Source organism: Peromyscus leucopus, chromosome 10 (genome assembly GCF_004664715.2).
Source record: "Peromyscus leucopus breed LL Stock chromosome 10, UCI_PerLeu_2.1, whole genome shotgun sequence".
NCBI lineage: Eukaryota > Metazoa > Chordata > Mammalia > Rodentia > Cricetidae > Peromyscus > Peromyscus leucopus.
This window is the reverse complement of record NC_051071.1, coordinates 62,073,791-62,096,991: the sequence shown is the minus strand read 5'-3', so window position 1 is coordinate 62,096,991 and position 23,201 is coordinate 62,073,791. Positions and strand designations below refer to the sequence as shown.

Genomic DNA, 23,201 nt, shown 5'->3' with positions numbered 1-23,201 from the left:
TTGGATGCATAGGTTGTCTGAATTTGGGTAATAGGGAGTTATTTTGAAACAGGGACCTGTTTTCCAATTATTAACCTAATAATTTCCATTAATGAATTGCATTAATTTATATGACGGGACACTGGGGAAACTGACAGAATGTGAAGGACATAAATCTACAAGTAACTTTCATGGAGGCTGCTAAAGCACAGCACAGGTGATGCATGGATGCAGGGTCCTCACTGTAACAAACACCGTGCATTCTGAGAGGTTCCAGAACAGATGGGGAGGCTGCCCATGTATAATGCCGGTTAGTGTATGGGAGATCTTGATCTCCACTCAACTGTCCTGTAAACCTAAAACTGCTTTACCAACTAGTCTACTCAGAAAAAAAAAATAAAAAGGAAAAGAGGCCAGTCATTGTACTACATGGCTAGGATACCAGCACTTTAGGGGCGGAGGCAGGAGGATCATGAAGGTAAATGCCAACCTGAACTATACAACAAAATCCTGCCCCAAACGAACAGGCTGAATTGTAGGAAGGGGGTTGAAAGGGATCCTGATCAAACTAAAAACACAAAAGAAGTAGACCCCCATCACTTTAAGTCATATATAATAAATCATTTATTGAAATATAAAGATCTCCATTTACACTTTTTAAAACAAAACATGGACAGGGGTATTTGGAAGCCATCTCGTATCGGCAGACCCTCCCTATGGCGTTAGTCGCTCTCACGCATTCACCACACCACCGTCTGGGGAACATGTAAGTATTTTTCCTCTTTATTACTTCTAAAATATAAATTTTGGACATTCAAAAGTGCAACAGTTAATGTGCCTGTGGGGAATATCACAGTTAAAAAAATATAAACAAAGGCAGTGATACAGCTTGTCATACACGTTTTGGCAGTATTCTCCAAGTCTACATAGCAATACATATATACATATTGATGTATAACATCATCTTATCTTATGTCCCTCTTCACAAATATAGGACCATTTTGTACAGGTTGGCAGACCACATTTCAAGGACATCTCACTGATCATTTAAAAAGTCACAAATTGTTTTCCTCGGGCTGGCTTTGATTGTCATCATAAGAATAGAAAGCAGGAAAGATTGGTCAATTTTCTTTTGGGGACTCTGCGGGAGGCAAAATAGAAATGAATCAGGGATACACTCAAAACACTGTTTAAAAATAAAAATGTATTCCTGCTGAGTGTGGTGGTGCGTGCCTGTAATCCCAGCACTCGGGAGGCAGAGGCAGATGGATCTCTGAGGATTAAAGGCCAGCCTGGTCTACATAGTGAGTTCCAGGACAGCCAGGGCTACATAGAGAGATCCTGTCTCAAAAAAACAAAAACAAATGTATTCCCATTTAATCTCAGCGGAGAGGATTGCTAAGGACAGGAACCGTTCATCCAACCTCATGGTGTCATGCAAGGCCCAAAGCAAGATCAGAATAAAAAGAACCAACAAAGTCAAGGCTGTACAAAGGGGTGATAAACAGAACGCTTGAGCTGCAATTCTAGAAACACGCATGTGTTTCAGGTCTAATTGGCTCTAAAGAATCTAGTCAGGTTTTTGTTTTTAATTGGCCAATCTGGCTCAGTCTTCACACTTACTGTGAAAAAGGAAAGTTGGGGTTTGCACTGAGATTATACCAGTAGGCAGTCAAGTACCTTGTTATTGCTTCTGTGCCTTCCAAAGCATCACCTGCTGGAAGCAGATACAGTGATTGCAGTAATCACAGCCCATGTTTCATTCATACGGAGTCAGCAATTAGGCACATTGCAGAGAATGCCAATGAACTTACACTAACCAGTTTGACAGTTCGGCTGGTTCTGCTACCCTCCCACCTAAACACCCCCAAATCAGGAAAACCTTTTCATCCTCTCCACCAAATACAGAGCCGACTCGACAAAGACCTGACACACAGAGTTGCATCATCTGTGAACCTGCTTTGAGGTGGACAACCTGAGGTCCCCCATCCAGTGGGAAGTGGTACCCACATTGTCTGAAACTGGAAGATGTGCCCAAAGCAAGATTTTGCTTTCTCTGCCTCAGCTAAGCATGGAAACTTAAATTAAGAATGGGAATTGCTAGAGACGTGGCATCAAACCTTACTGACGTAAAGCCAAGGACTTAAATAGTAGCCTTCCTGCATGGTTGACTTCTAGCCCAGTTCCGAATTTCAAAATTGCCCCACCCACGGCAACCCTCTGTAACTCAAGCCGGGGTTTCTGAATGCTGGTTGATCAGAAACACCAAGGAGTTTATTAAGGTATATATAGGTGCCTGCTCCCCTCTGACCTAGTGATTCCAAATCTCTGGGGCAAAGCCCCGGAGCTAGTGACTGCAGTTGCAGTTAACAGTGGGAAATAAAGAGACAAGCCAGTGCCCACGCATCCTTCATCCAACAGCACCATTGCGGTTCCGGGATCACCAGCTCTTTCTCTTTAAGACAAGAGAGGAAAGTGAGGTGCTGATGTTGAAGCATTTTTACATGTCATAGATTTTAAAAAGTAGGCATGGGTGGGATCCATCAAAGTCATCACTGGTCGTGAAAGAAACTTCTGCCCCTCTGAGTCCTTCTGTGAACTGTTCATTTCCACCACAAGGTCACAGCATGGGACGTCACATTGGGCCCAGACTTAAGCCTTTAGACTGAGAACATTGAGGACACGGGGGTTCCGCCTTGCTGGCTTCTAATTCCATTACTTCAGAGGTGATTAACTGCTTTTAGTGCCTTGGATTAGGGAGAACACTAAACAGTACATAGCATCAAAAAACTCCTGGGCGACACTACTTAATACTCTGCTCTCTAGTGTCCGCTAACTTTAATCCACTAAAGCTATTATATCTTACTGAGAAACGTGTTACTTAATATAAATGTCAAAAACTGCCAAACTTGTCACCTACTTAGTAAGGGGTTTTTTGTTTTAATTGTGCTTTCTGTGGCGGGAAATCATGTTACGGATTACATATTTAGCATTACTGTTAACAGTAGTAGTGTTATAAAAGTAGAGATTACAATATACAGAGGAGTTCTTGGGCTCCTAAAAGACCCAAATCTATTATTCAAGGTTGGTTAGTTATCATCGTTTGCCTCTTTAGCACTAATAAGACAGGAAAACAGGGTGGTTCCAGTACCTTTCAAGGTTCAAAGTGGTTTGTTTTTGCATGTACTTCATGGGAAAATTCAACAGCAGCTGGTACCGGATTCCAAGAGGGAAGTACATGGATGGACTGAGTGGTCTCTTCAGAAGTCCAGAGAGGAGAGTTAACGCAAATCTAAACACATCCTTGGTTAGAGTTATTTACATAACTACAATGCTGGAGCTGTGCCCCAGCACGAATCGCGAGTGTGGGAATCTCACCAACGCCCCCGGAAACACAAAGCTCGTCTTCGGCGGCCTGTTATTCCCCTTGTCCGTCCATTTCCAAACTTCACACACCCACCGCTGAGATGCTGCTGACAAGAGGCAACGCGGACCAAGTTCAATCCGAGTATCCCATCCATTCACAGAGGCTCCCCGCGGCCCGGGTCAGGGAACTTCTCCTTTCCACATCACCCGAGTCCTCTTCTCAACCTTTGCATGGCCATGAAGTGGTTTTCTTAAAGGGATCCCAAGGAGGCTCCAGGAGTAGTCGAGAACCCCCCCGACCCTGCCTGTTACAGGAAGCTGTCCTCCACCAGGTCTGAGGAGTCTATGCCGATGTCATCCATCATGTCGATGTCCTCAATGGTCTCGTCCTCTCTCTTGATGAAGGTGGAGCTACTGGAGCCTGTCTCAATGGCGCTCTCTTCCGAAGTCTGCGAGCTGGTGGGATTGAAAAGCAAAGGCTAAGGTCACAGACAGACTGACAACACGCTACACGCTACACGGGCTGCATTTCCAGGGTGGCTGCCCGGGGAAAAGGGACTCTTTGTGCAAGGTCCTTTCCTATTGAAACACGTGCAGCCAAGCATGGCAAGTCTGTCATCCAGCCAGCCGGCTCCTCATTACCCAGTGCCGCACAGAGCCAATGCCAAACCAAGACACAGCCGTCTCCACAACCCAGCTTGCCTTCTTTCCTGCCACAGGTGTTTTGTGGAAGTTGCTAACAAGACATGAGAGTTTCTACTTTCCCTACACATCCTATGAGGGAGAGAGTAAGTAACAGCCAATCAAAAGGCACTGGGAAAGAAAAGCAAAGGACCTGAAGTCGGCCGGACCAAGTTCGGTCCCGCCAGCTGCTGGCTTGTCTCTGGACCCCCCTGAGCAGGAGGATGGTCTCCCACGTCTACCTCACTCCCCTGCCATGCCCCTTCTCGCCTCTCACCCACCCAGCCCCTCTGAGTCTGAAGGCTCAAGTGAAGACAGAGGGAAAAAAAGGTTTTCTTTTCACATCTATAAAATGGCATACCAGAAGCCTCGCTAACATGGCTGCCTAAGCGAGACCCGAATAAGAAGGACACCAATAGACATGTTAATGTGTAAAGGATGGCCACTCAGGCAACCTCAACTCTAGACAAAGAACTACAGACAATGAAGGTACATTGAGATCAGAGAAATGGTCTTCCCTAGGGAGGAGCACACCGGTTGCTTATCAGACATCAAATGGTCAGTCCTAACATATGTAGACATACAGGTAGCATTATACAGACTGAGCAGGCTGTATCTGTATACTTAGGTGAATATAGCTACACACACACAATTATAATCTCAAAAAATAAAATATATATAAGAAATAAAGCCGGGCGGTGGTGGCGCACGCCTTTAATCCCAGCACTCGGGAGGCAGAGCCAGGCGGATCTCTGTGAGTTCGAGGCCAGAATGGGCTACCAAGTGAGTTCCAGGAAAGGCGCAAAGCTACACAGAGAAACCCTGTCTTGAAAAACCAAAAAAAATAAAATAAATAAATAAATAAAAGAAATAAAATAAAATAAAAAAATATTTTTCTGGAACGTAAATAAAACCAAACAAGGCTACAAATGACATGACCGTAATGCATAACAATAATATATCTGCTGAGATGATTAAATATAATAATCTAATAACCATGAACACATGAGAATGCCCAATAAATATTGGCAGTTATTGTTGAAACTGTTATCTGAATTTGAATAAAGCCTGAGTATTAAAGGAGACCTGAGAACAGCTATTGGTTTCCTTTCCTTCTTTTTCTTTCAGTACTGGGGATTGAACCTAGAGCCTCAAATGTAGTCCATATGGATTTTATATCTCCAACTCTAACTCTCTGCAAGTTAACTTTCCTATTCTTATCACACGATTGGTCTTATTCTTAGGAAGCATATGCCAGAATACCAGGGGTGAAGTATCCTGGTGTTTCCTACTTAGCTTTGAGTGAAAAATAAAAGTGTAGGTGTGGGGGGGAGTGCATGCATGTGTGCTTGTGTGTGTGTGTGTATGTGCATGTGTGTGTGTGTGTATGTATGTGTATGTGTGTATTTTGTGTATATGTGTATCTAAGTGTATATATGCATGTGTGTTTGTGTGTGTGTGTGTGCGCGCGCGATGGTATATATACACCAAGCTGGATGAAGTAAATTAGGTCACCACTAACTGGTCGGCAGAGTCTCACAATATTCTTGTGTACTAGACATTTTTTTAAACAAAAGGGTCTAGGTATACAATCCCTGAGGTCACTAGCCTGCCAGGTCTTCCCTTCCCTGGATTCCTGACGTCTCGTCCATATTCTGCCTTGTCCTTGTGTGTCTTTTTACTCAAAACTCATGATCATCTGCCGGTGGGTAGGGCCATGGCTTCCTCCCCACTGTGGGGCGGCTGCCCTGTGCTTCACACAAAGGGGAGGCGAAGGCAGCCGCAGAGGAAGGAAGGACAGACGGACGGGGGGGGGGGGGGAGGCCTGTGGATCAGCAGTTTGTAATTCTGAACTATAGGCGGGGCTAAGGACTATGGATGGAGCAGCAGACCTCCCAGCCCCACCTCGCTCCTCCTTGACCTCCGGGGAGAGGCTGCTCTCATGTCACCCCGTCACCCCGGCTTAGGTGCACCAAGATCTCAGGATCAGAGGTTGTGCGCCAGAGAGGCGCTCCCTGGGGTGAGACACCTCAGAACCGGGAGGAGGGGGGGCATTTTCAAAATTCCATGGGCGGGCTGGAGAGAGGGCTCAGTGGTTAAGAGTGCTGACTCTTCTTCCAGAGAACCCGAGTTCCATTCCCGGCACCCACACGGCAGTTCACACCTGTCTGTAACTCCAGTTTCAGGGGGACCCCGACACCCATGGCAAAAACACAAATGCACATAAAAATAAAATAAAATATATTTAAAAAAAAAAAAAACAAAAAAACAAAAAAACAAAAAACAAAAAAAAAAAAACAAAAAACTTCCAGGGGCCACCCTGGACCTCTGTCCCTTGTTGCCCGCGCACAATTCACACCCATGAGCCCTCCCTTCCGGGCTTGCACAGGGGGAGGTGAGCAAGCACCCCACTTGCCTGTGTCTGTTCCTCTTGCCTAGGTCTTCCTCCTCCTCCTCGGGAACGGGGTCAATGTCCGGCAGGGGGATGATGTAGCCGCTGTCCGCACTCAGCCTCTGCTCGTCCAGGCCGCCTTCCCAGTCCTTCAGCTTGTCCTCTTCGTTTTTGTAAGTGACGCCAATGTACGAGTTGTCAGAGTCCACCCGCATGCGCGCCACGGCCGGATGGTCACTCTTTAGGAAGTCCAGGTGAATCTTTTCATAACTCTGAAAGTATTCATTGGACGCATTTAATCAAGTGTTACTGACAAATTGTGAAATGAATATAGACATTTAGAACATGTGGTTTAACGCGTATGGGTTTCTACAAGGATAACAGTTTGTCATGGTCCAGATCAGACAGCGATACAAAGAGAGACCCTGTCTCAAAATAATAATAATAATAATAATGATGATGATGATGATGATGATGAAAGGAAGGAAAGAAGAAAGCTTTTGTGCAGCAAAGAAAAACAACAAAAAGTGAAGAGAAAAACTTAAAGAATAGGAGAAAGCTTTGCCAAATGCACATCAGTCAATGGATTAGTATGTAGGGTATATAAAGAACTGCAAAATTTAAATACCAAAAAAAATTATCCAATCAATAAATGGACAATAAACTGAATATTTAGCTTATAAAAGAATAAATACAAATAGCCAATAAATACTTGGAAAAGTATTCAATATCCTTAGCCACTAGAGAAAAGTCAAGCCACCCAACCCAGTCAAAGTGTCTATCATCAAGAAAGTAAATGAAAACAAATACTAACAAGTTGTATTGATGGGAGAGTACTTCCATACTGGATGTCAGTATGGAGGTTAGAGTCCTCAAAAAACAAATCAAGCAGGGTGGTGGCAGTACATGCCTTTGGTCCCAACATTCAGGAGGCAGAGGCAAGGGGATCTCTAAGTTCAAGGCCAGCCTGGTCTAAAGAGCGAGTTCTAGGACATCCAGGACTACACAGAGAAACCCTGTCTCAAAAAATAAAAATAAAATAATAATAATAATAATCAAGCAAACCAAGAAACAAAACCCACTAAAAGTAAGTTAGGTATGGTGACTCACATCTTTAATCCCAGGATTCGGGAGGCAGAAGCAGTGGATCTCTGTGAGTTCGAGGCCAGCCTGGTCTACAGAGTGACTGCTAAAAACAGCCAGAGCTACATAGAGAGACCCTGTCTCAAAAAAACAGGAAACAAACAAACAAAAATTAAAAACAGAATCACCATATGGCTTAGCTGCACCCATCCGGTGTACTTAAGTCAACACACCACAGAGATTCCTGCCACCCGTGTATAGGGTGGAGCAGCCACAAAAGACAAAAATGGAAAAGTCCTTACTGCAGTGTCTTCCTCTTCCCACAGGCAGAGAGTCTTCCCCTGACCTAGGTGAGTTATTCCTACCTGCGCCCAGCATCACTTAGGAGAGACGCAACATGTGCAATCTAGTCTGACATTCTAAACCCTCAGCTCAAGGGATGGGAGGCTCCAGGGCCAACTACCGATGTTGCCTCTCAAGAAGAGAGAGAAATGAGTCAGTCTACAGTGCCTAGTCTGAGATGGGATTCACCACACTCGAGTGTGTGGCTTCCCTTCTCCAGGCCTCAGCAGAAAACCGCTCCATTCATTTGCATCTCCCGAGTAGGTCCGTGAAATTACATTTGTTCCTTTGAACAATGCTTCCTGTGCTGCAGAAAACCAGCTGGAGTCACAGATAACAGCTGGGATTGTCCCCTCCGGTCAGCTGGTAAAAGCCAGTTTCAGACGAATTTAAGTACGTCCAAATGAGCAATTGGATGGCCTCAGAAGTCCTGAAGGTTCTAAACGGCACTGTAGCTGCAGATACTCAAACGTCTGGAGAATGAAGTGCCTACAGGTGCCGAGCATGTAAGACGAAAGAGAGCCCTATGGGAAGGGGTGGGGGTGGGGGTGTCTCCATTCATCATTGCTACCAGGGTCCTGTAGAGCTCTCCCCGAAGCCGTGGTCACAGAATTACACGATCTGTGTTCTCCTTTGAAAGTGTCCCTTTCAAAGAGTGCTGAACAGCACTGCTGGCTGGCCTAAGTGCCAGCTACTCTCTCGTCCTTGTCCACAGCCTCCTGCCCACCGTCACAGGCTCCCACTGACCTTTTTATATTGCCCAGGCAGCAGATTCTCCACGATCTCACTCAGGTGGTAGAAGGAGGGTCTCTTCTCGGGCTCACTATTCCAGCACTGCACCATGATCTCATAGCTGCAAAGGCAGAGCTCAGGGTGAGTGTGGGAGTGCACGTAGACGTCAGCCGCCCCACTGACCCTGGAGCAGATGTCAGCCGCCCCACTGACCCTGGAGCAGATGTCAGCCACCCCACAGACCCTGGAGCAGATGTCAGCCACCCCACAGACCCTGGAGCACGCGCACCAGCCCACCGGTGGAGAGGAAGCTTACACTTCACTGGTGGCATGGTCAGGTTTGGCCATCCGGTATCCACTCTTGATCTTATTGTAGAAAGTCGAATCCACCATCATGCCAGGGTAGGGTGTGCCACCTAAGAGCCGAAAGAGAAAACTGGATGACCAAGGGCTTCTACGGGTACCACACATCCTTAATCCTGAAGGCCTGATGTCCCGATTCTTTCAAAGAATCTGTAGGTTAGCAACTCCTTGACTGTGGAGGACTGCTCAGACTTGACATAGGAGTCTTGGTTGGTCGAGTTCAAGCATCTTGGGCAAAAAGCATACAACTTTAGGGGGAAAAAAATCACTAAAGAATTTAATAGTGTTTTGAACTACTGGATATACATACACACACTCAAAAGGTGAGGAGGTGTTCTAAGCCACTAAAGGTAAGAATGTCATTTTCTTTGTTTGTTTGTGTGTTTGTTTTGTTTTGAGACAGACTTTCTCTGTGTAACAGCCCTGGCTATCCTGGAACTTATAGAGATCCACCTGCCTCTGTCTCCCAAGTACTGGGATTAAAGGCGTGGGCCACTGTGCCCAGCTTAAGAATGCCATTTCCATCACAAGTGTTCAAATAATTATAGCCAGATTCAAAGCTGGCACCTGAACTGCCAATGATCCACTGTTTCAAGGGAGTACAAGGCTCCAGGAAACGGAGAGTGGGAATGAATAGTGGTGCCCTGAGCACACAGCCAAGGCCAGGTCAAGTTTGATTTCCTCTCTGAAGCTTCCACTCCAAGACTCTTTCTCCTTCCTCAGAACCCACATTATAGCTTGCATGGTTTACCGCTAACTGTGTAAGCCATATGTCCCCAAAGGTCACCGTCGTACCTCCTCATTCGCTTACGACCCTCCCCTGGAAGCAGGCACCTGACCTGTCCAGGCCCTGGTGACAAGTGATCAAATGTTAAGGAGGTTTATCTCCTCCAGCTGGGGAGCTACACCCCCTTCCTTGCCGCATCACCTTTCACCTGAGCATCATTCATCATCAAATAAAGGGGAAGAAACTCTTGGTGACCTAGCTAACCCAGCGTCCAAAATGAAAAGGCAGATGTCATCGGAAGTACTTTCCATGGAGGCAAATCACTCTGACACAAGCCACAAGAGAAAAGGGGCAGTGGTCAGGGGTGACGAAGCATCCCCCAAAGATTCCTCTGGGTCTACTCAGCCTACATCAGACGTGGTAAGGGTTGGCTTGTGGAACAGCTGCAGGATGAACTGTGGACACTGTGTGTGTCGGCATCCTGGACCTAAGCCCGACACATATCCCTTCAGAATTAGCCACACCAGCAAAGTAGTCAAGTCCATACCGAGGGAAAAGATCTCCCAGAGCAGGATGCCATAAGACCAGACGTCACTCAGCGTGGTGTAGAGGTTGTCAAAGATGCTCTCAGGAGCCATCCACTTCACAGGCAGGAAGGTCTGTGCAAGAGGAGAGAGGAGATTAACACACAGACCATGATGTCTGCAGAAGAAGAAATGGGAAGAGGTTCTCCCTGGGCTGTGAACAATGCATTAAAGATCCTGCCCGCATCATGTCTCTCATGTGTTTCCTGTTCACCGGCAACTAGGTGTGGTATGCGTGTATATGTATATGTGTGTATGTTCACGTGTATGCAGGTGCTGGTTGTGTGCATATGTGTGTGTGTGTGTGTGTGTGTGTGTGTGTGTGTGTGTGTGTGTGTGTGTGTGTGTGCATATGGAGGCCAAAGACTTCAGCTGTTGTTACTCAGGATATAATCCACCTATGTTTTTGTTTTTGTTTTGTTTTTCTCTGACTGGCCTAGGACTCTCACTCGCCTGGGACTCACCGATTCAGCTAGGCTGCCTAGGACAGAACAAGGAGTTCCAGGGATCTGTTTCTACCTCCGCAGCACTGGGATTACATGCACCAGCCATTATGTCTGGTTTTTTACATGAGTTCTGGAGCTCAAACTCAGCTACCCCTGCTTACGCAGCAAGCATTTCGCTAACTGGGCTACTGTCTTAGCCCACTGTCTAGGTTCTTAACAATCATAAGGAACAAGGGATGCTCAATGTCCCTTCTTATCTCTTGGGAGGAATAATACAACAAAAATATTTAACTTTCTATTTAGCAATAAAGTGTGACCTTTGACCAGACCAGTCCCCCTGTTTTCAGGTAACCCTAGGAACAAAACTGAAAACAGATGTAGACCAGTGACACCTTCCAAACTCTAAAAAATAAGTGGCTATTTTCCACTGTCAAGAAAGAAGATACTGAGATGTGTCTCCTTTGCGAAGCCGGTCCAAACTTCAGGTGAAATAATAAGTCTAGACAGATACACAACACAGCATCCTTCAGGCTAGCATCCTCCACCACCACCACCACCACTACCCCAGTTACTAAGGAAACAGCAGACATTCATAACCTTAGCAACTTGATCAAGGTGCCTGGGAAGAGCCACAGCTCTGGTCATGAGCATGAGTCATGAGTCATGAGGCACCGACGTGGACTGTCTAAGCAAGTGCTGTGGCTCTGGGAGCTGTCCTACACCAGTGGGACAGAGGGACACATAATCATACCCCCAGGTGACAGACACGTCCCAAGCTGCTCACGTGCTTAGGTTGAAGGGATGGAGAGGCTGGTTCAAATAGGTAATGAGGTAATGAGACTCTGTTTAAAGAAACTGAACCATTCTATTAACTCCAGCCATCTTAATGTTCTAAAGCTTAAACTTGCCTGTTGGAAATCTGGTGAGAATTTAAATTAAAAAACTAGAGATCTCCCTGGAAATGCCTTCTTGTATATTCATGTACTTACTTGACTTATTAGGAGTTAACACTTACTGGGTGTGTCTAATTGTTTGTTTTTAGTTTTACATGTGTGAGTGTTTTGCCTTCAATGTCTGTACACTGCATACGTGCCTAGAGCACATAAAAGAGGGCATCAGCTCCCCAGACCTGCAGGTGGTTGTGAGCTGTCACTTGAGGGCTGGGAATTGAACCCAGATCCTCTGGAAGAGCAGCCAATACTCTTCTTAACCAACGAGCCATCTCCCCAGCCCCTGCTGGGCACTTCTCTATGTCAAGCACTGTCTATAGCACTTTATATGAATCCCTAAATTATTCCCTTATAGCAATTTAGGAAATGAGGGATGCTACAGAGAAACTAAGGCATGAGATAGACATTAAACTTGGCCAAATGCCAACCCTGCTATCGGGTGGAGCTGATACCAGGCTGTCTGTTAAGCCCAAGCTTTCCCTCTGGAGTCAACTAATGAACCTTGTGAACCTATTTCAGAAATATGACTTCTGAATTAAGAAACAACACACTTCAAAGGGGGATAGACGGTGAAGGTGGAGGAAGCTTACACTGCCTTTCGACACGTAGTTGGAATCATGCATGATGTCTCTGGCCAGGCCAAAGTCACAGATCTTCACAATTTTCCCCTGTGCCAGAAGGACGTTGCGGGCAGCCAGGTCCCGGTGGACGCACTACATGGGAAGGAAAGAAGTCACTTCAGAATGGCTCCAGCTGAGGCCAGACAGCAGCATTCCTGCAAGACTGGCCACTCCGTGGTGGCACTTGAGGGGTGCCCTGGCAGGAAGAATTTGCCCTCCCTCCCCGTCCTGACTTCTCCTGAGGGACAAAGGGTCCTGGAGAAAGACAGACGCCCAATGATGTCAGATTCCCAGACAGTTTGGGGAAGTGACAAAGAGGTAGGTAAACTGAGAAGCCCCTGTTACTGCTGCTCTGAGATCTCCCTCCTGGCATTTCGTTCCATGTCCGTCCCCCTCCCTCTGAACCTGTGGCTGGGTCTGAGGGAGGTCCCTGTGCCTTGAACTTACATTTTTGGAAGCCAAAAATTCCATTCCTCTTGCAACTTGGTAGGTGAAGCTCAGTAAATCCAGCAAAGTAAGACCCTCGGAGTCATCATCCGACAGGAGGTTTTTGACTTCTGAGTCTGTGGGGAAGGCGTCAAATGTGTTAGTGTCGGCACGGGACCCTCCAGGACCCTGACACCCCCTGGTCCAGCAGGTTGCAGAAGTTTGCCCAGCGATCTCCTCCCAAAGCATTTCCTCATAGTTCCTAGACTTCACAGGATACAGAAAGTATGCAAAGGAGGCTACGGGTGTGGCTCCGTGGTAGAGAATTTGCCCAGCATGCACGAAGCACACTTTTCAACTCCCAGTGCTATAAAAATAGAAGAAGTAATGGCTGTTTCTTCCAAAAGAAATAGACACAGGTTAAGAATTCCTGACCCAGAATCCTGAATCTAAAATGCTTGAAACATCCAAAACTTGTTTAGCACCAGCGTGGTGACAGAAGTAGAAATATTCCCATGCCAGACGTCATGTGACAGGTCATAGTCAAAACACAGGCACACTAGAAAAATATTGTATAAAATTACTGTCAACTATGTGTCTGAGGTGTGCGTGAAACAGATAGGAATTTCTATTTAGGTTTGGCTCCCAACCCCAAGATATCTCATTATGTATATGCAAATATTCCAAAATCTGAAAAAAAAAATTTCAAAACACATTCGGTTCCAAGCATTTCAGATAAGCGATACCCAGCCTGCATGCACAAACACATACCTGGGGGGCAGACAGCTATATGCAGAATAATTAATCAAACCAAACTCCTCCATGGATTCTCACACACAGATTTTTGTTTGCCCTTGGCTTTCGTTCCCCCCACTCCCGGCCCCCAGTCACAATCACCTCAGCCATCTTGGAGACTCATACACACACACACACACACACACACACACACACACACACACACAAGGGAATCGTCCATGGTAAATTCGAGGTCTGCTTTATTTTCTGTTTACTTTGTGTTTAGCTAGCCAGCTACATCAACTAACCAAACAGAGCAGGCGGCCATCTTAAAGGACGGCGCCCGTGATCAGCCATTGACCTTGCCTTCTAACTTGTCCACTTCCCCCCATTCATCCCTTCTGGGGGGGCCCCCAAGAGTTTTCCAGGAAAGCAGTCTAGGCCAGCAGTTCTCAGTCCTCGACGATATTCAGGCCAGCCATGAGCGGCTTCAGCCATTCATATTTTTTCCTCCTGGCTATGGGAAGGCCAGAAAACTGTGGTCTGCGTGCCAGCAGGACCCAGGCCGAGCATGAGTCAGGGCCCACCAGCTCTGCCCGGGAAGCAATGTAAACTATTTTTAACCATATGGGAGTGGAAAAGGAAGCCGGGCTTCCAAGAACTCTCATTGGGTAAACTCTCAGAAGTGTTTGGAAGTTCACCCACTTGGCAACGTGAAGTGAATGGAGCTGCAGATATGGAAAATATTGCATGTTGGCTTTTACAAAACAAGCACATATTTTTTTAATGGATTGTACCTTTCACTTAAGAATCCTGAAAGTATTCAGAGCACACTAGAGAATTTTTTTTTTTTTTTCAAAACAGTCTCCACGGCAGCTGAGCACTTTTGCAGCAGCTGATGAGAGGCTCAAACCCCCAAAAGCAGGATCACAAGAAAAGGTCATGCTCATAGACACTGCTCACTTCATGTGTGTGGTTAAGCTAGATCCCTAGAGTGGCCACCGAGAGCAGGCGTGAGGTGGTCCATCTGGCGTGGCTTTACCACGTGGCCCCCTGGAGCTGACAAATGAATTCATCCCCACCACAGACGCTTCTGTTTTCAAAGCAGCAGGGCATGCTTTCAAACAAAAGTCAACAGAAACACTTGTCAGAAACTGTAACCTCAAACTGTCTACTCTCCAGTTACTACCCCAAATTTGTATGTTAGGAAAATGAAAAGCGAGGATTATCACGCACACAGAAAAAAATCATGAGGAAACAATGTAAGATTGCCAACTTTCAGTTTGGCCATGGGGGGAAAAAAAAAAAACACCAATTATCACCACTTTAATTTTTTAACAAAAGACATGTTAACAAGAAAAGATCATTATAGCAGAATGAATTATTTATTTAAAGCAACAACATTTAAAGTTTGAGAAATGGATTACATTAGGTCTGTCTTTATTCTCTATTTTTATTGTTACAATATTATATGCTCTTTTTTTTTTTTTTCCAGTGCCGGAGCATGAACTGTGAACATACTAGGCAAGCAATATATCATTCATCTCCATCACTAATCCTGTCTGGACTCTTCTCACTCACAGACCACAGATCTACAAAAGACATCCAGGCCCAGCTGAACAGGCCTGCACTTAGGGATCACACAGTCTGACAGATGTACCCCTCATCCCCGTTTCCCATCCTCTGAGTATCCCGTCAAACCACAGAAAGATCGTATTTGCCAGAATGAGCATGGGCGCTTTTACCTAGCATAGATTTCTTCTTATAGGAGGCGGGCCGATCATACAGCGATCTCTGGATGTCGGAGTACTTAGAGACTTCTTTCCTTTCAAGCATGGGGACATACTGTGTGGTATCAGCTTGCTTCATGTCCATGTAGTCACCATTGTTTTCAAAAGATAAAATCACATAACTGAAAAAAAAAAAAAAAAAGACAAAGACGTTTCACCCCGAGTGGCCTCTAATTTGGTCACTCAGTAGATAACTTGCTAATTTGGGTACCTACAGTGTGCTATTAACTGCGGGAGGTATCAAGGTCTCAGGGATGAGCATAAACAGTCCCCATGTGCACACTGTACGGGGTGGTCCAGGCAGACAGATGACCCATTAATCAGTCACAAATGGATGGATCATCTCAAACCCAGGCGTACTGAGAAGGAAGGATGCTTCTGGTGTGGAAGGAATATGCCCATCCGGGAGGAAGCAAACACTTCTCTAAAGAGCGTAAAATGAATACGATCCACATTGACGGGAAAAATACTACAGGGTCATCTGGGGTCCACAGATGGTGGCTGCCATGATTCTTCACGTTTCACTCCTCTGCCCTCAATGTCACCCCTCTACACACCCTCAGAAGTAACAGAGACATCCCCAAGAGCCGCGGGGAAATTGAGAGCTACATTCCCAGAAACACACAAAATACTCTGAGTCTGGTACACAAAGAGTTGAAAAGTTCATGACAGTAAGGACAATTCACTGTTGCCCTCTGTCGGTTAAGTAGCCATGTTGGCCATGTGGCTCCAACAAACAGTTCCTACGACTCCATGCACCCATTCAAAGCTCATTAGGTATTTTAATAGCAAGGGAGGTCCTCGGACTTGCTGATCTTACGGAACCTCACATCCATACTCTTTACAGCCACCTGGAAGTTTTAGCCGCAGAGACAAATGAATATCACTGGCCCAGGTTCAGCAAGGAACAAGAGATCAAACCTACAGACCCTCCAACAGCTCCTTGCAAGGCACAGATCTAGACATCCCTGGCCAGAGCAGCATTGACGCGTCCTGAGGAATCACATACGAAGAAGAGACTGGCTTTCAGGAGGCGCCCAGCTCCCACTGTCACTCAGACCTGTCAGTACAGCCTCCCCATGGAATGACCTAGTCCCAAACACCTGCAGCTATGTATCCATCCACACTGGCATGGATGGCTGGGTGGGCCGCAAGCCTTGTGGCCTCCGGTGCTGGCCCGGAATCCGCAGGCCTGGAACCTGTCGGGACAGGCGTTTTGCCAATCTGACAAACGGGCTCCCTTCACACTTACCTCCTTGTACTGTCATCAGCAGGATTCAGTCCGAAGATGTCCAGCTCTTTCTTTGGCTTCTCTGGGTGACGGCTCATGAAGCTGTCTCTATTCTTATGCAGATAGTTGACCAAGTCTCCATGGAAGCAGTACTCAGTGATGATGTAAATGGGACCTGTGGGGACCCAAATGCACCCAGGTATAAAAAACGGGCGACAAAAAGAAGTCGTAATGCTCAGAACCAGCGAACTTTGGAAAAAAGCCAAGGCCACCAGGGGGCTCCACTCGTGAGCTTTATACCCATGAGGCATGTTTAGCGCACAGAGAGAGGCATGTGTGCCTGAGACTGGATCAAAGTTCCAGGACCATGAGTATTCCCAAACACGCCCTCCCTCCAGGTCAGGGAGGCTACCTGACTTGGTGCAGGCTCCCAGCAAGTTCACAATGTTCAAGTGTGGTCCCAGGTGGGTCATTATCTTCAGCTCAGACATGAGGGCTTGTTTTTCACTGGATCTCGCTGTGGCTGTTGAAGTAAGAAAGATTTCAGTTCAACTGAACTACCCACCCCGGTTCTCAGACAAAGACATCTATCACTGCGAGTCAATAATAATATTGGTTTACCAAGAGTCTAAAAGAAGAGTCCTAGATGGCTTCCTTAGTCTAGACTCGAATGATTGTGTGTGTGTGTGTGTGTGTGTGTGTGTGTGTGTGTGTGTGACCTTGCTTATACAACTACACATGGAGGCCAGAGGTGGACATCAGGATATCTTCTTCTTCTTCAACTCTTTCCCCATTGTATGTTTTGAGACAGGGTCTCTCACTGAATTGAGAGCTTTCCATGCCGGCTGACCAAGCTGGCCCGCAGTGAGCTCCCAGGGTCCACCTGTCTCTTCCTGCCTCCCTGCAGTGTTGGTTCATGGGAGCACACCCCCACTTCCCGTCATCATGTTTTCACAGTAAGCACTTTACACATCGGGACAGTTTCCCAGCCCCATAGTCTTTAAGACTTAAAAAAAAAAAAAAAAGAAGTCACCAGAAGTGAAAACATCTGCTTTTTCACAATGAGGGATGAGAGCAAAAAACAAACAAACAAACAAAAACAAAAACAAAACCGACATGAGAGAAAAAAAAACAAAAACCTAAATCCGCATAAAACTTACAATCTGAAGAATCACAACGCAATAGTCAATTTACTATGAAGTCACTTAGTATTTCCATGTCCAAAGCATCCCTGGGAGGAAACACTCACGTTTAAGCATCTTCACAGCCACCTTCATGACAGGCTGGGACCGGCTTAATCCGTAGGCCGTGCCTTCAACCACTTTCCCGAAGGCACCAGATCCCAAGATCCGACCTGTGGGCAAAGAGAGCCATCAACGCCAGCTCCAGGCTCCTCGGCTTTACCGGCAGAGGCCAGGGCGCAAGGGTGTACAGCTGGGTGGGAGTTTTTCCTGTATTGAGTAAGCCTAATTATTCCTCCAAGTCATCATGTCAGAAAAAGAATTGAGCCCACGGGGAAGGAAATTAGTGCAATTGCTTTTGTCAAATAACATTTGCACTGGAAAGGAAAACACGGAGGAGAGAGAGGAGAGCTCAGCCATCCCTGGTGTGAACATGGGCTCCCGCCAGGCCCCGGGCTCCTGGGCACTTGTCGCCATGGCTTCTGCCCAAACCCCCTGTTTCTCTAGCCTTCTGTTTTTCTCATGCAGACAGAGGCAACCTTTGCATTAACAAATCCTTAACCACTGGAAATCTCCAGTGTTCCAAATGCCACTGATTCTGAGGAACGCACAAGTGAAGACTTGGACTAGTCTCCTTCGTGGTGGAGGAAGGTCCCTGGACCAGAGGCTGTGTGCCGCCAGCACAGCCCTTCTTTGTGTAGGGAGACCAAAAAAAAATCAAAGCGGTTGTCTCCACCCTTAAAGAGACCGTGATGGGGGGGGGGTGCATTTTCAGGAAGCCAGTGCGACCATGGGCAGTCCAGGCAGAAAATAACACCAAGAGTGGACATGCCCTCTCTTCCAGTCTGTCCCTCCGGCATCCGCGCCTGGGAAGGTGATGTTCCTCCAGGGAGCTGGACTTGCCCAAGAAGACAAGGACAAAGTGATGGACAGCCCTCACCACCCAATATTATTATTTTTAACTTCTCTAAACTCTGCATCCCTTTTTGGGAAACAGTGGTGGAAATATAATAAAGAAGCCCAGGTATAAGCGAGGCAGCCTGGCTTGCTTACAGTTGAAGTGACTCTGTGAGATCTGAGCTCCGCTGTACTTTGGAGTGGGACAGACAAATAATAAAAGACTGCATTTGAATCTGGTGAGCCCTTTGATTGTGACAGAACCTGTAGGTCTAACTCTTTTTGCCTTGGTCTGGTTTTTATTCATTTAGAATGTGATTTAAACACACACACACACACACACACACACACACACAAAAAAAAAAAAAAAAAAAAAAAAAAAAAAAAAAAAAACAAAAAAAAAACACCTCTTCGGGACTTCATTTTTAGGTCCCAAGCCAGGATTGACATCTTTGAAATGTGTGACAAACTGTCTTGATTATTATGTTTTGTTTTAAAGTGTGTGTGTGTGTGTGTGTGTGTGTGTGTTATGTAGATAGGAGGGGATTATTTGGGGGGGGGGTTGAGATAGGATCTCATGTAGCTCAGGCTGGTTTCTAACTCTCTATGTAGCTAAGGATAACCATAAATTCCCAATCCTCCTGCCTCACTGGGATTACAGGCATGCACCACAACACCAGCATGTATTTTTACATCCTACATTGCATATATATAAAGAAGTATTTTATTAACCCTCAGAATAGATTATAACACACTGAGTTATCTCACTTCTCAGCTAGTCCTTTTTAGTCACAGAAGTTCATTTCATTTTCCAACATGGTATCTTTGCCAGGCCAAAATCTTTCCAATAATACAATTACGAGTGTCTTTCCTTTTGGTATGTCGATATAGGGTCTCATGTAGCTCAGGCTGGCCTGAAACCCACTATGTAGCTCAGGATGACACCGAACTCATGATTTTTCTGCCTCCACCTCCTTAGTCCAAAACTATAAGCATACACTGCCATGCCCGGTTAACTCCACCCTTTTTCAGTTCTGGGGATAGAATCTGGGGCCTCACCTAGGCTAGACAGATTCTCCACCTTGACTTCCCCTTCTCAGGCCTAATGAGCTCATGCTCAAGATGTCTGTGTAGCCCAGGCTGGCCTTGAACTCACAGTCCTCCTCCTTCTTTAGCCTCCCCAGTGCTGAGGTGAAGAGTGTAAACCACCGCATCCAGCTCTGTGAGCAAATTTCCTACCAGGCAGAGTTCAAGCCCCCGGTTCTTCCCCAGGCCTATAACTAGCAAAGCCATGCAGGTGGCACTGGGTCCTGGGAGGCTGCCCTCTCAGGAACTTACCAAGCACCAGTCCATCCCTCGGGAATTCCCATCTGGAGTCATAAGGCAGCTGCATCGGATCCACATAAATATACTCATGTCCATCAGGGCTGATAGACTCAATGACCCTCCAGCGAATTTCATAGCGTGGTTTCTGTAATGACCAGGGCAGGTAACTGGTGAATTACCAGTCTCAAGGCACCCAAGCTTCACTGTGGAAGCAAAGTGACTGGACCCAGGAAGGACACGATTCTCCACACATGTACCTAACACAGTCCACCACATCTGTACCTAACACAGTCCACCACACATGTACCTAACACAATCCACCACAATGTACCTAACACAGCCCACCACACATATAACTAACACAGTCCACCACACATGTACCTAACACAATCCACCACAATGTACCTAACACAGCCCACCACACATATAACTAACACAGTCCACCACACATGTACCTAACACAGTCCACCACACATGTATGCAACAAAGTCATCTACCACACATGTACTTAACACAGTCCACCACACATGTACCTAACACAGTCCACCACACATGTACCTAACACAGCCCATCACACATATAACTAACACAGTCCACCACACATGTACCTAACACAGTCCACCACACATGTATGCAACAAAGTCATCTACAACACATGTACTTAACACAGTCCACCACACATGTATCTAACAGTCTACCACACCTGTACCTAACACAGCCCACCACACATATACCTAACACAGCCCACCACACATGTACCTAACACAGCCCACCACACATGTACCTTACACAATCCACCATATATGTATCTAACACAGTCCACCACATCTGTACCTAACACAGCCCACCACACCTGTACCTAACACAGCCCACCACACATATACCTAACACAGTCCACCACACATGTACCTAACACAGTCCACCACACATGTACCTAACACAGCCCACCACACATGTACCTAACACAGCCCACCACACCTGTACCTAACACAGCTCACCACACCTGTATCTAACACAGCCCACCACACATGTATCTAACACAGTCCACCACACCTGTACCTAACACAGCCCACCACACCTGTACCTAACACAGCCCACCACACATGTACCTAACACAGTCCACCACACCTGTACCTAACACAGCCCACCACACATGTACCTAACACAGTCCACCACACCTGTACCTAACACAGTCCACCACACATGTAACTACTGAGCCCCTTCTCTGGACCAAACACTGAAAGAGGCAGCCGTTCTGGTTCTAATGGCTGCGAAGACTCACCTGCTTCCAAATGACAACCAGGACAATGAGAGAGACGATGACGATCACCAACAGCACCAGCACCGCGGCCGCCACCGTGAGCTCAGAACGCAGGGCTGGGGGACAAGAGAGAGGCGCGGTGGAGAATTCCCCCCGTTATTGGGGGCAGAGAGTAGAAAGGAAGTGTGTGAGCCTGACTGGGCCTGTCTTACTGCTGGCGGGTAAGTGTCCAGGCTCCCCAGCTCACTTTGGGGGTGGCCAGTGCCATCTCTCCAATACTTGTACCCCTGAATGAGATGTGATTCTTCCCTGGGGCAAAACACATTTCCCAAAGATTCTCCCAGGATCCCCTTTTGGACAATTTGAACAGGGACAGGGAAGACTGGGAATGAGTTGGGAGCGATTTCATTTGCAGGGACAACCACCGCATCAACTTCAGGGTAGAGCTTTTTGGGGTGGCATTTTGCCTTTGGCTCCCATCTTTGGGCTCCGTTCTTCCCTTTGTTTGTTTGTTGGGAAGATCTCAACTCAACTCAGCTGTTCTAAGGAGCCAGAGACAAAAGATGCTTCCTCCTCGTTTCCCATCCCGAACACCAATGGTCAAACCAACAAGACTTAGTAGCTATACACATTTGACAAACGAAAGTGTCCACAGTCACTGCAAATGCAGCTGGGTCTGGGGATGCAAATGAAAGGGCCTGACCGCAAGACCAGTGTGCTTCAAGTGCAGACAGGGCTGAATTTGTGTCTTGGGACCTTCATGACCATGTGACCCCTGTCTGGGATTCCGCATCCCACCTGAGGAAGACAGGGTTTGGCTGGTGACTTGGAGTTGTCCTGCCTACTGAGACACTCACTGGGGGCCACCAGCTTCAGCTCTCGGTTCCCAACGCCAAGGTCATTCTTTGCCAGGCACCGAACCGCCATGGTCTCTTCCACTTTGGCAAAGGACACTCGTCCCTCCACGGTGCTCCTGCCTCGGCGATGGAACTCGGTGATGATGTTGGAGACATTGCTGGCCAAGGTTGTCCATGAAGTGTCGTTGTTACATCTAAAGAGAACATGACACAAACGGAGGTCTGATTACTGTGGGTCACAACGACCGGGGGCCGTTCCGCATTGGTGACCTTGCACGCATTTGGGGGTTGCCACAGGTTAGCTTTCTCATCTTATCATGCATATTCACTCACATTAAAATTCTCTTGCACCTGCTCACACTGATAACTAAGTTTGTGAAGGAGGCAGATAAATTTAAAAAAAAAAAATACAACTACCAATCCAAAATCTTGAACCTATGAGCAAACTGAAGATAATATCAAACTTGTTTAATAATCCCAATTTCTCAGTCCTTCGAAAACACCCTCTCTCCTCACCACCAGCCCCAGGGAGAGCTTCTGAGGGGTACCTACGGCTACCGTAGTCTTCTGGATTAAGTTATTAGACCTAGAGGTTCCAGCACCTGAGTCGCCCCACAGCCCTGGGGGAGGGGAAGAGCAGAAAGCTCAGCCTTCAGCAAAGACGCACTGAACGCATTCTGCACACAGCTGGTTGCCATGGGGATAAGTGTGAACACACATTTCAGGAGCCCATTTATTAAGGGGGAGGAGGGACTGGAGAGACGCCCCAGCACGGAAGAGCAGGTGCTGCTCTTGTAGAGGACCCAGGTTTGGTTCCCAGCACACCCCCACTGGGAAGCTCACAACCACCTGCTACTCCAGCTTCAGGAGATCCAATGCCCACTTCTGGCCTCCAAAGAACCAGTGGCTGTGAGCGGTCATGTGGACACTGTTTTTACTTCTGCTCCTATGCCAGTCTGGCCACCAAAACAAAGTTGACCAAATCAGAGATGTGAGCTGGCCAGGGGTGCACACCTGTAACCCCAAAACTTGGGGAGGGCAAAGCAAGAGGATTTTATGTTTGAGGTCAAACTGGGCTGCATAGTGAGACCTTGTCTCATAAATAGAACTGAGCTAAAAATATAGGCTGGTGCAGTTAAAAAATCCTTGAACGACAGTGGTTCTTAAAATTCTTCTTGTCTTCACATTAGAGACAGTTTTAAAAGAGAAATAGAAAAACAATGGTAATAAAA

The 23,201-nt window shown here is 46.7% G+C and overlaps 1 protein-coding gene across 6 annotated transcripts in view; it reads right to left on the bottom strand.

The window, feature by feature from the left end:
- Positions 1 to 579: 579 nt before the first annotated feature.
- Positions 580 to 23,201, bottom strand: part of Pdgfra (platelet derived growth factor receptor alpha) — a 47,630-nt gene continuing 25,008 nt past the window's right edge. For 5 of the 6 annotated variants that reach the window (XM_028858340.2, XM_028858124.2, XM_028858260.2 and 2 more), the window contains exons 10-23: positions 21,970 to 22,163; positions 21,134 to 21,228; positions 19,864 to 19,996; positions 17,697 to 17,801; positions 16,860 to 16,970; positions 16,469 to 16,622; positions 15,172 to 15,338; positions 12,713 to 12,828; positions 12,236 to 12,358; positions 10,213 to 10,324; positions 8,892 to 8,991; positions 8,591 to 8,696; positions 6,443 to 6,690; positions 580 to 3,801 (exon numbers count right to left, since the gene is read on the bottom strand). In XM_028858340.2, coding sequence (XP_028714173.1) covers positions 3,654 to 3,801; positions 6,443 to 6,690; positions 8,591 to 8,696; positions 8,892 to 8,991; positions 10,213 to 10,324; positions 12,236 to 12,358; positions 12,713 to 12,828; positions 15,172 to 15,338; positions 16,469 to 16,622; positions 16,860 to 16,970; positions 17,697 to 17,801; positions 19,864 to 19,996; positions 21,134 to 21,228; positions 21,970 to 22,163 — 1,912 coding nt within the window. In that variant the 3' untranslated portion in view covers positions 580 to 3,653. Of the gene's footprint in view, positions 3,802 to 6,442; positions 6,691 to 8,590; positions 8,697 to 8,891; positions 8,992 to 10,212; positions 10,325 to 12,235; positions 12,359 to 12,712; positions 12,829 to 14,789; positions 15,339 to 16,468; positions 16,623 to 16,859; positions 16,971 to 17,696; positions 17,802 to 19,863; positions 19,997 to 21,133; positions 21,229 to 21,969; positions 22,164 to 23,201 lie in introns of those variants that run through there. The other variant, XM_037209101.1, reaches the window with a different exon arrangement.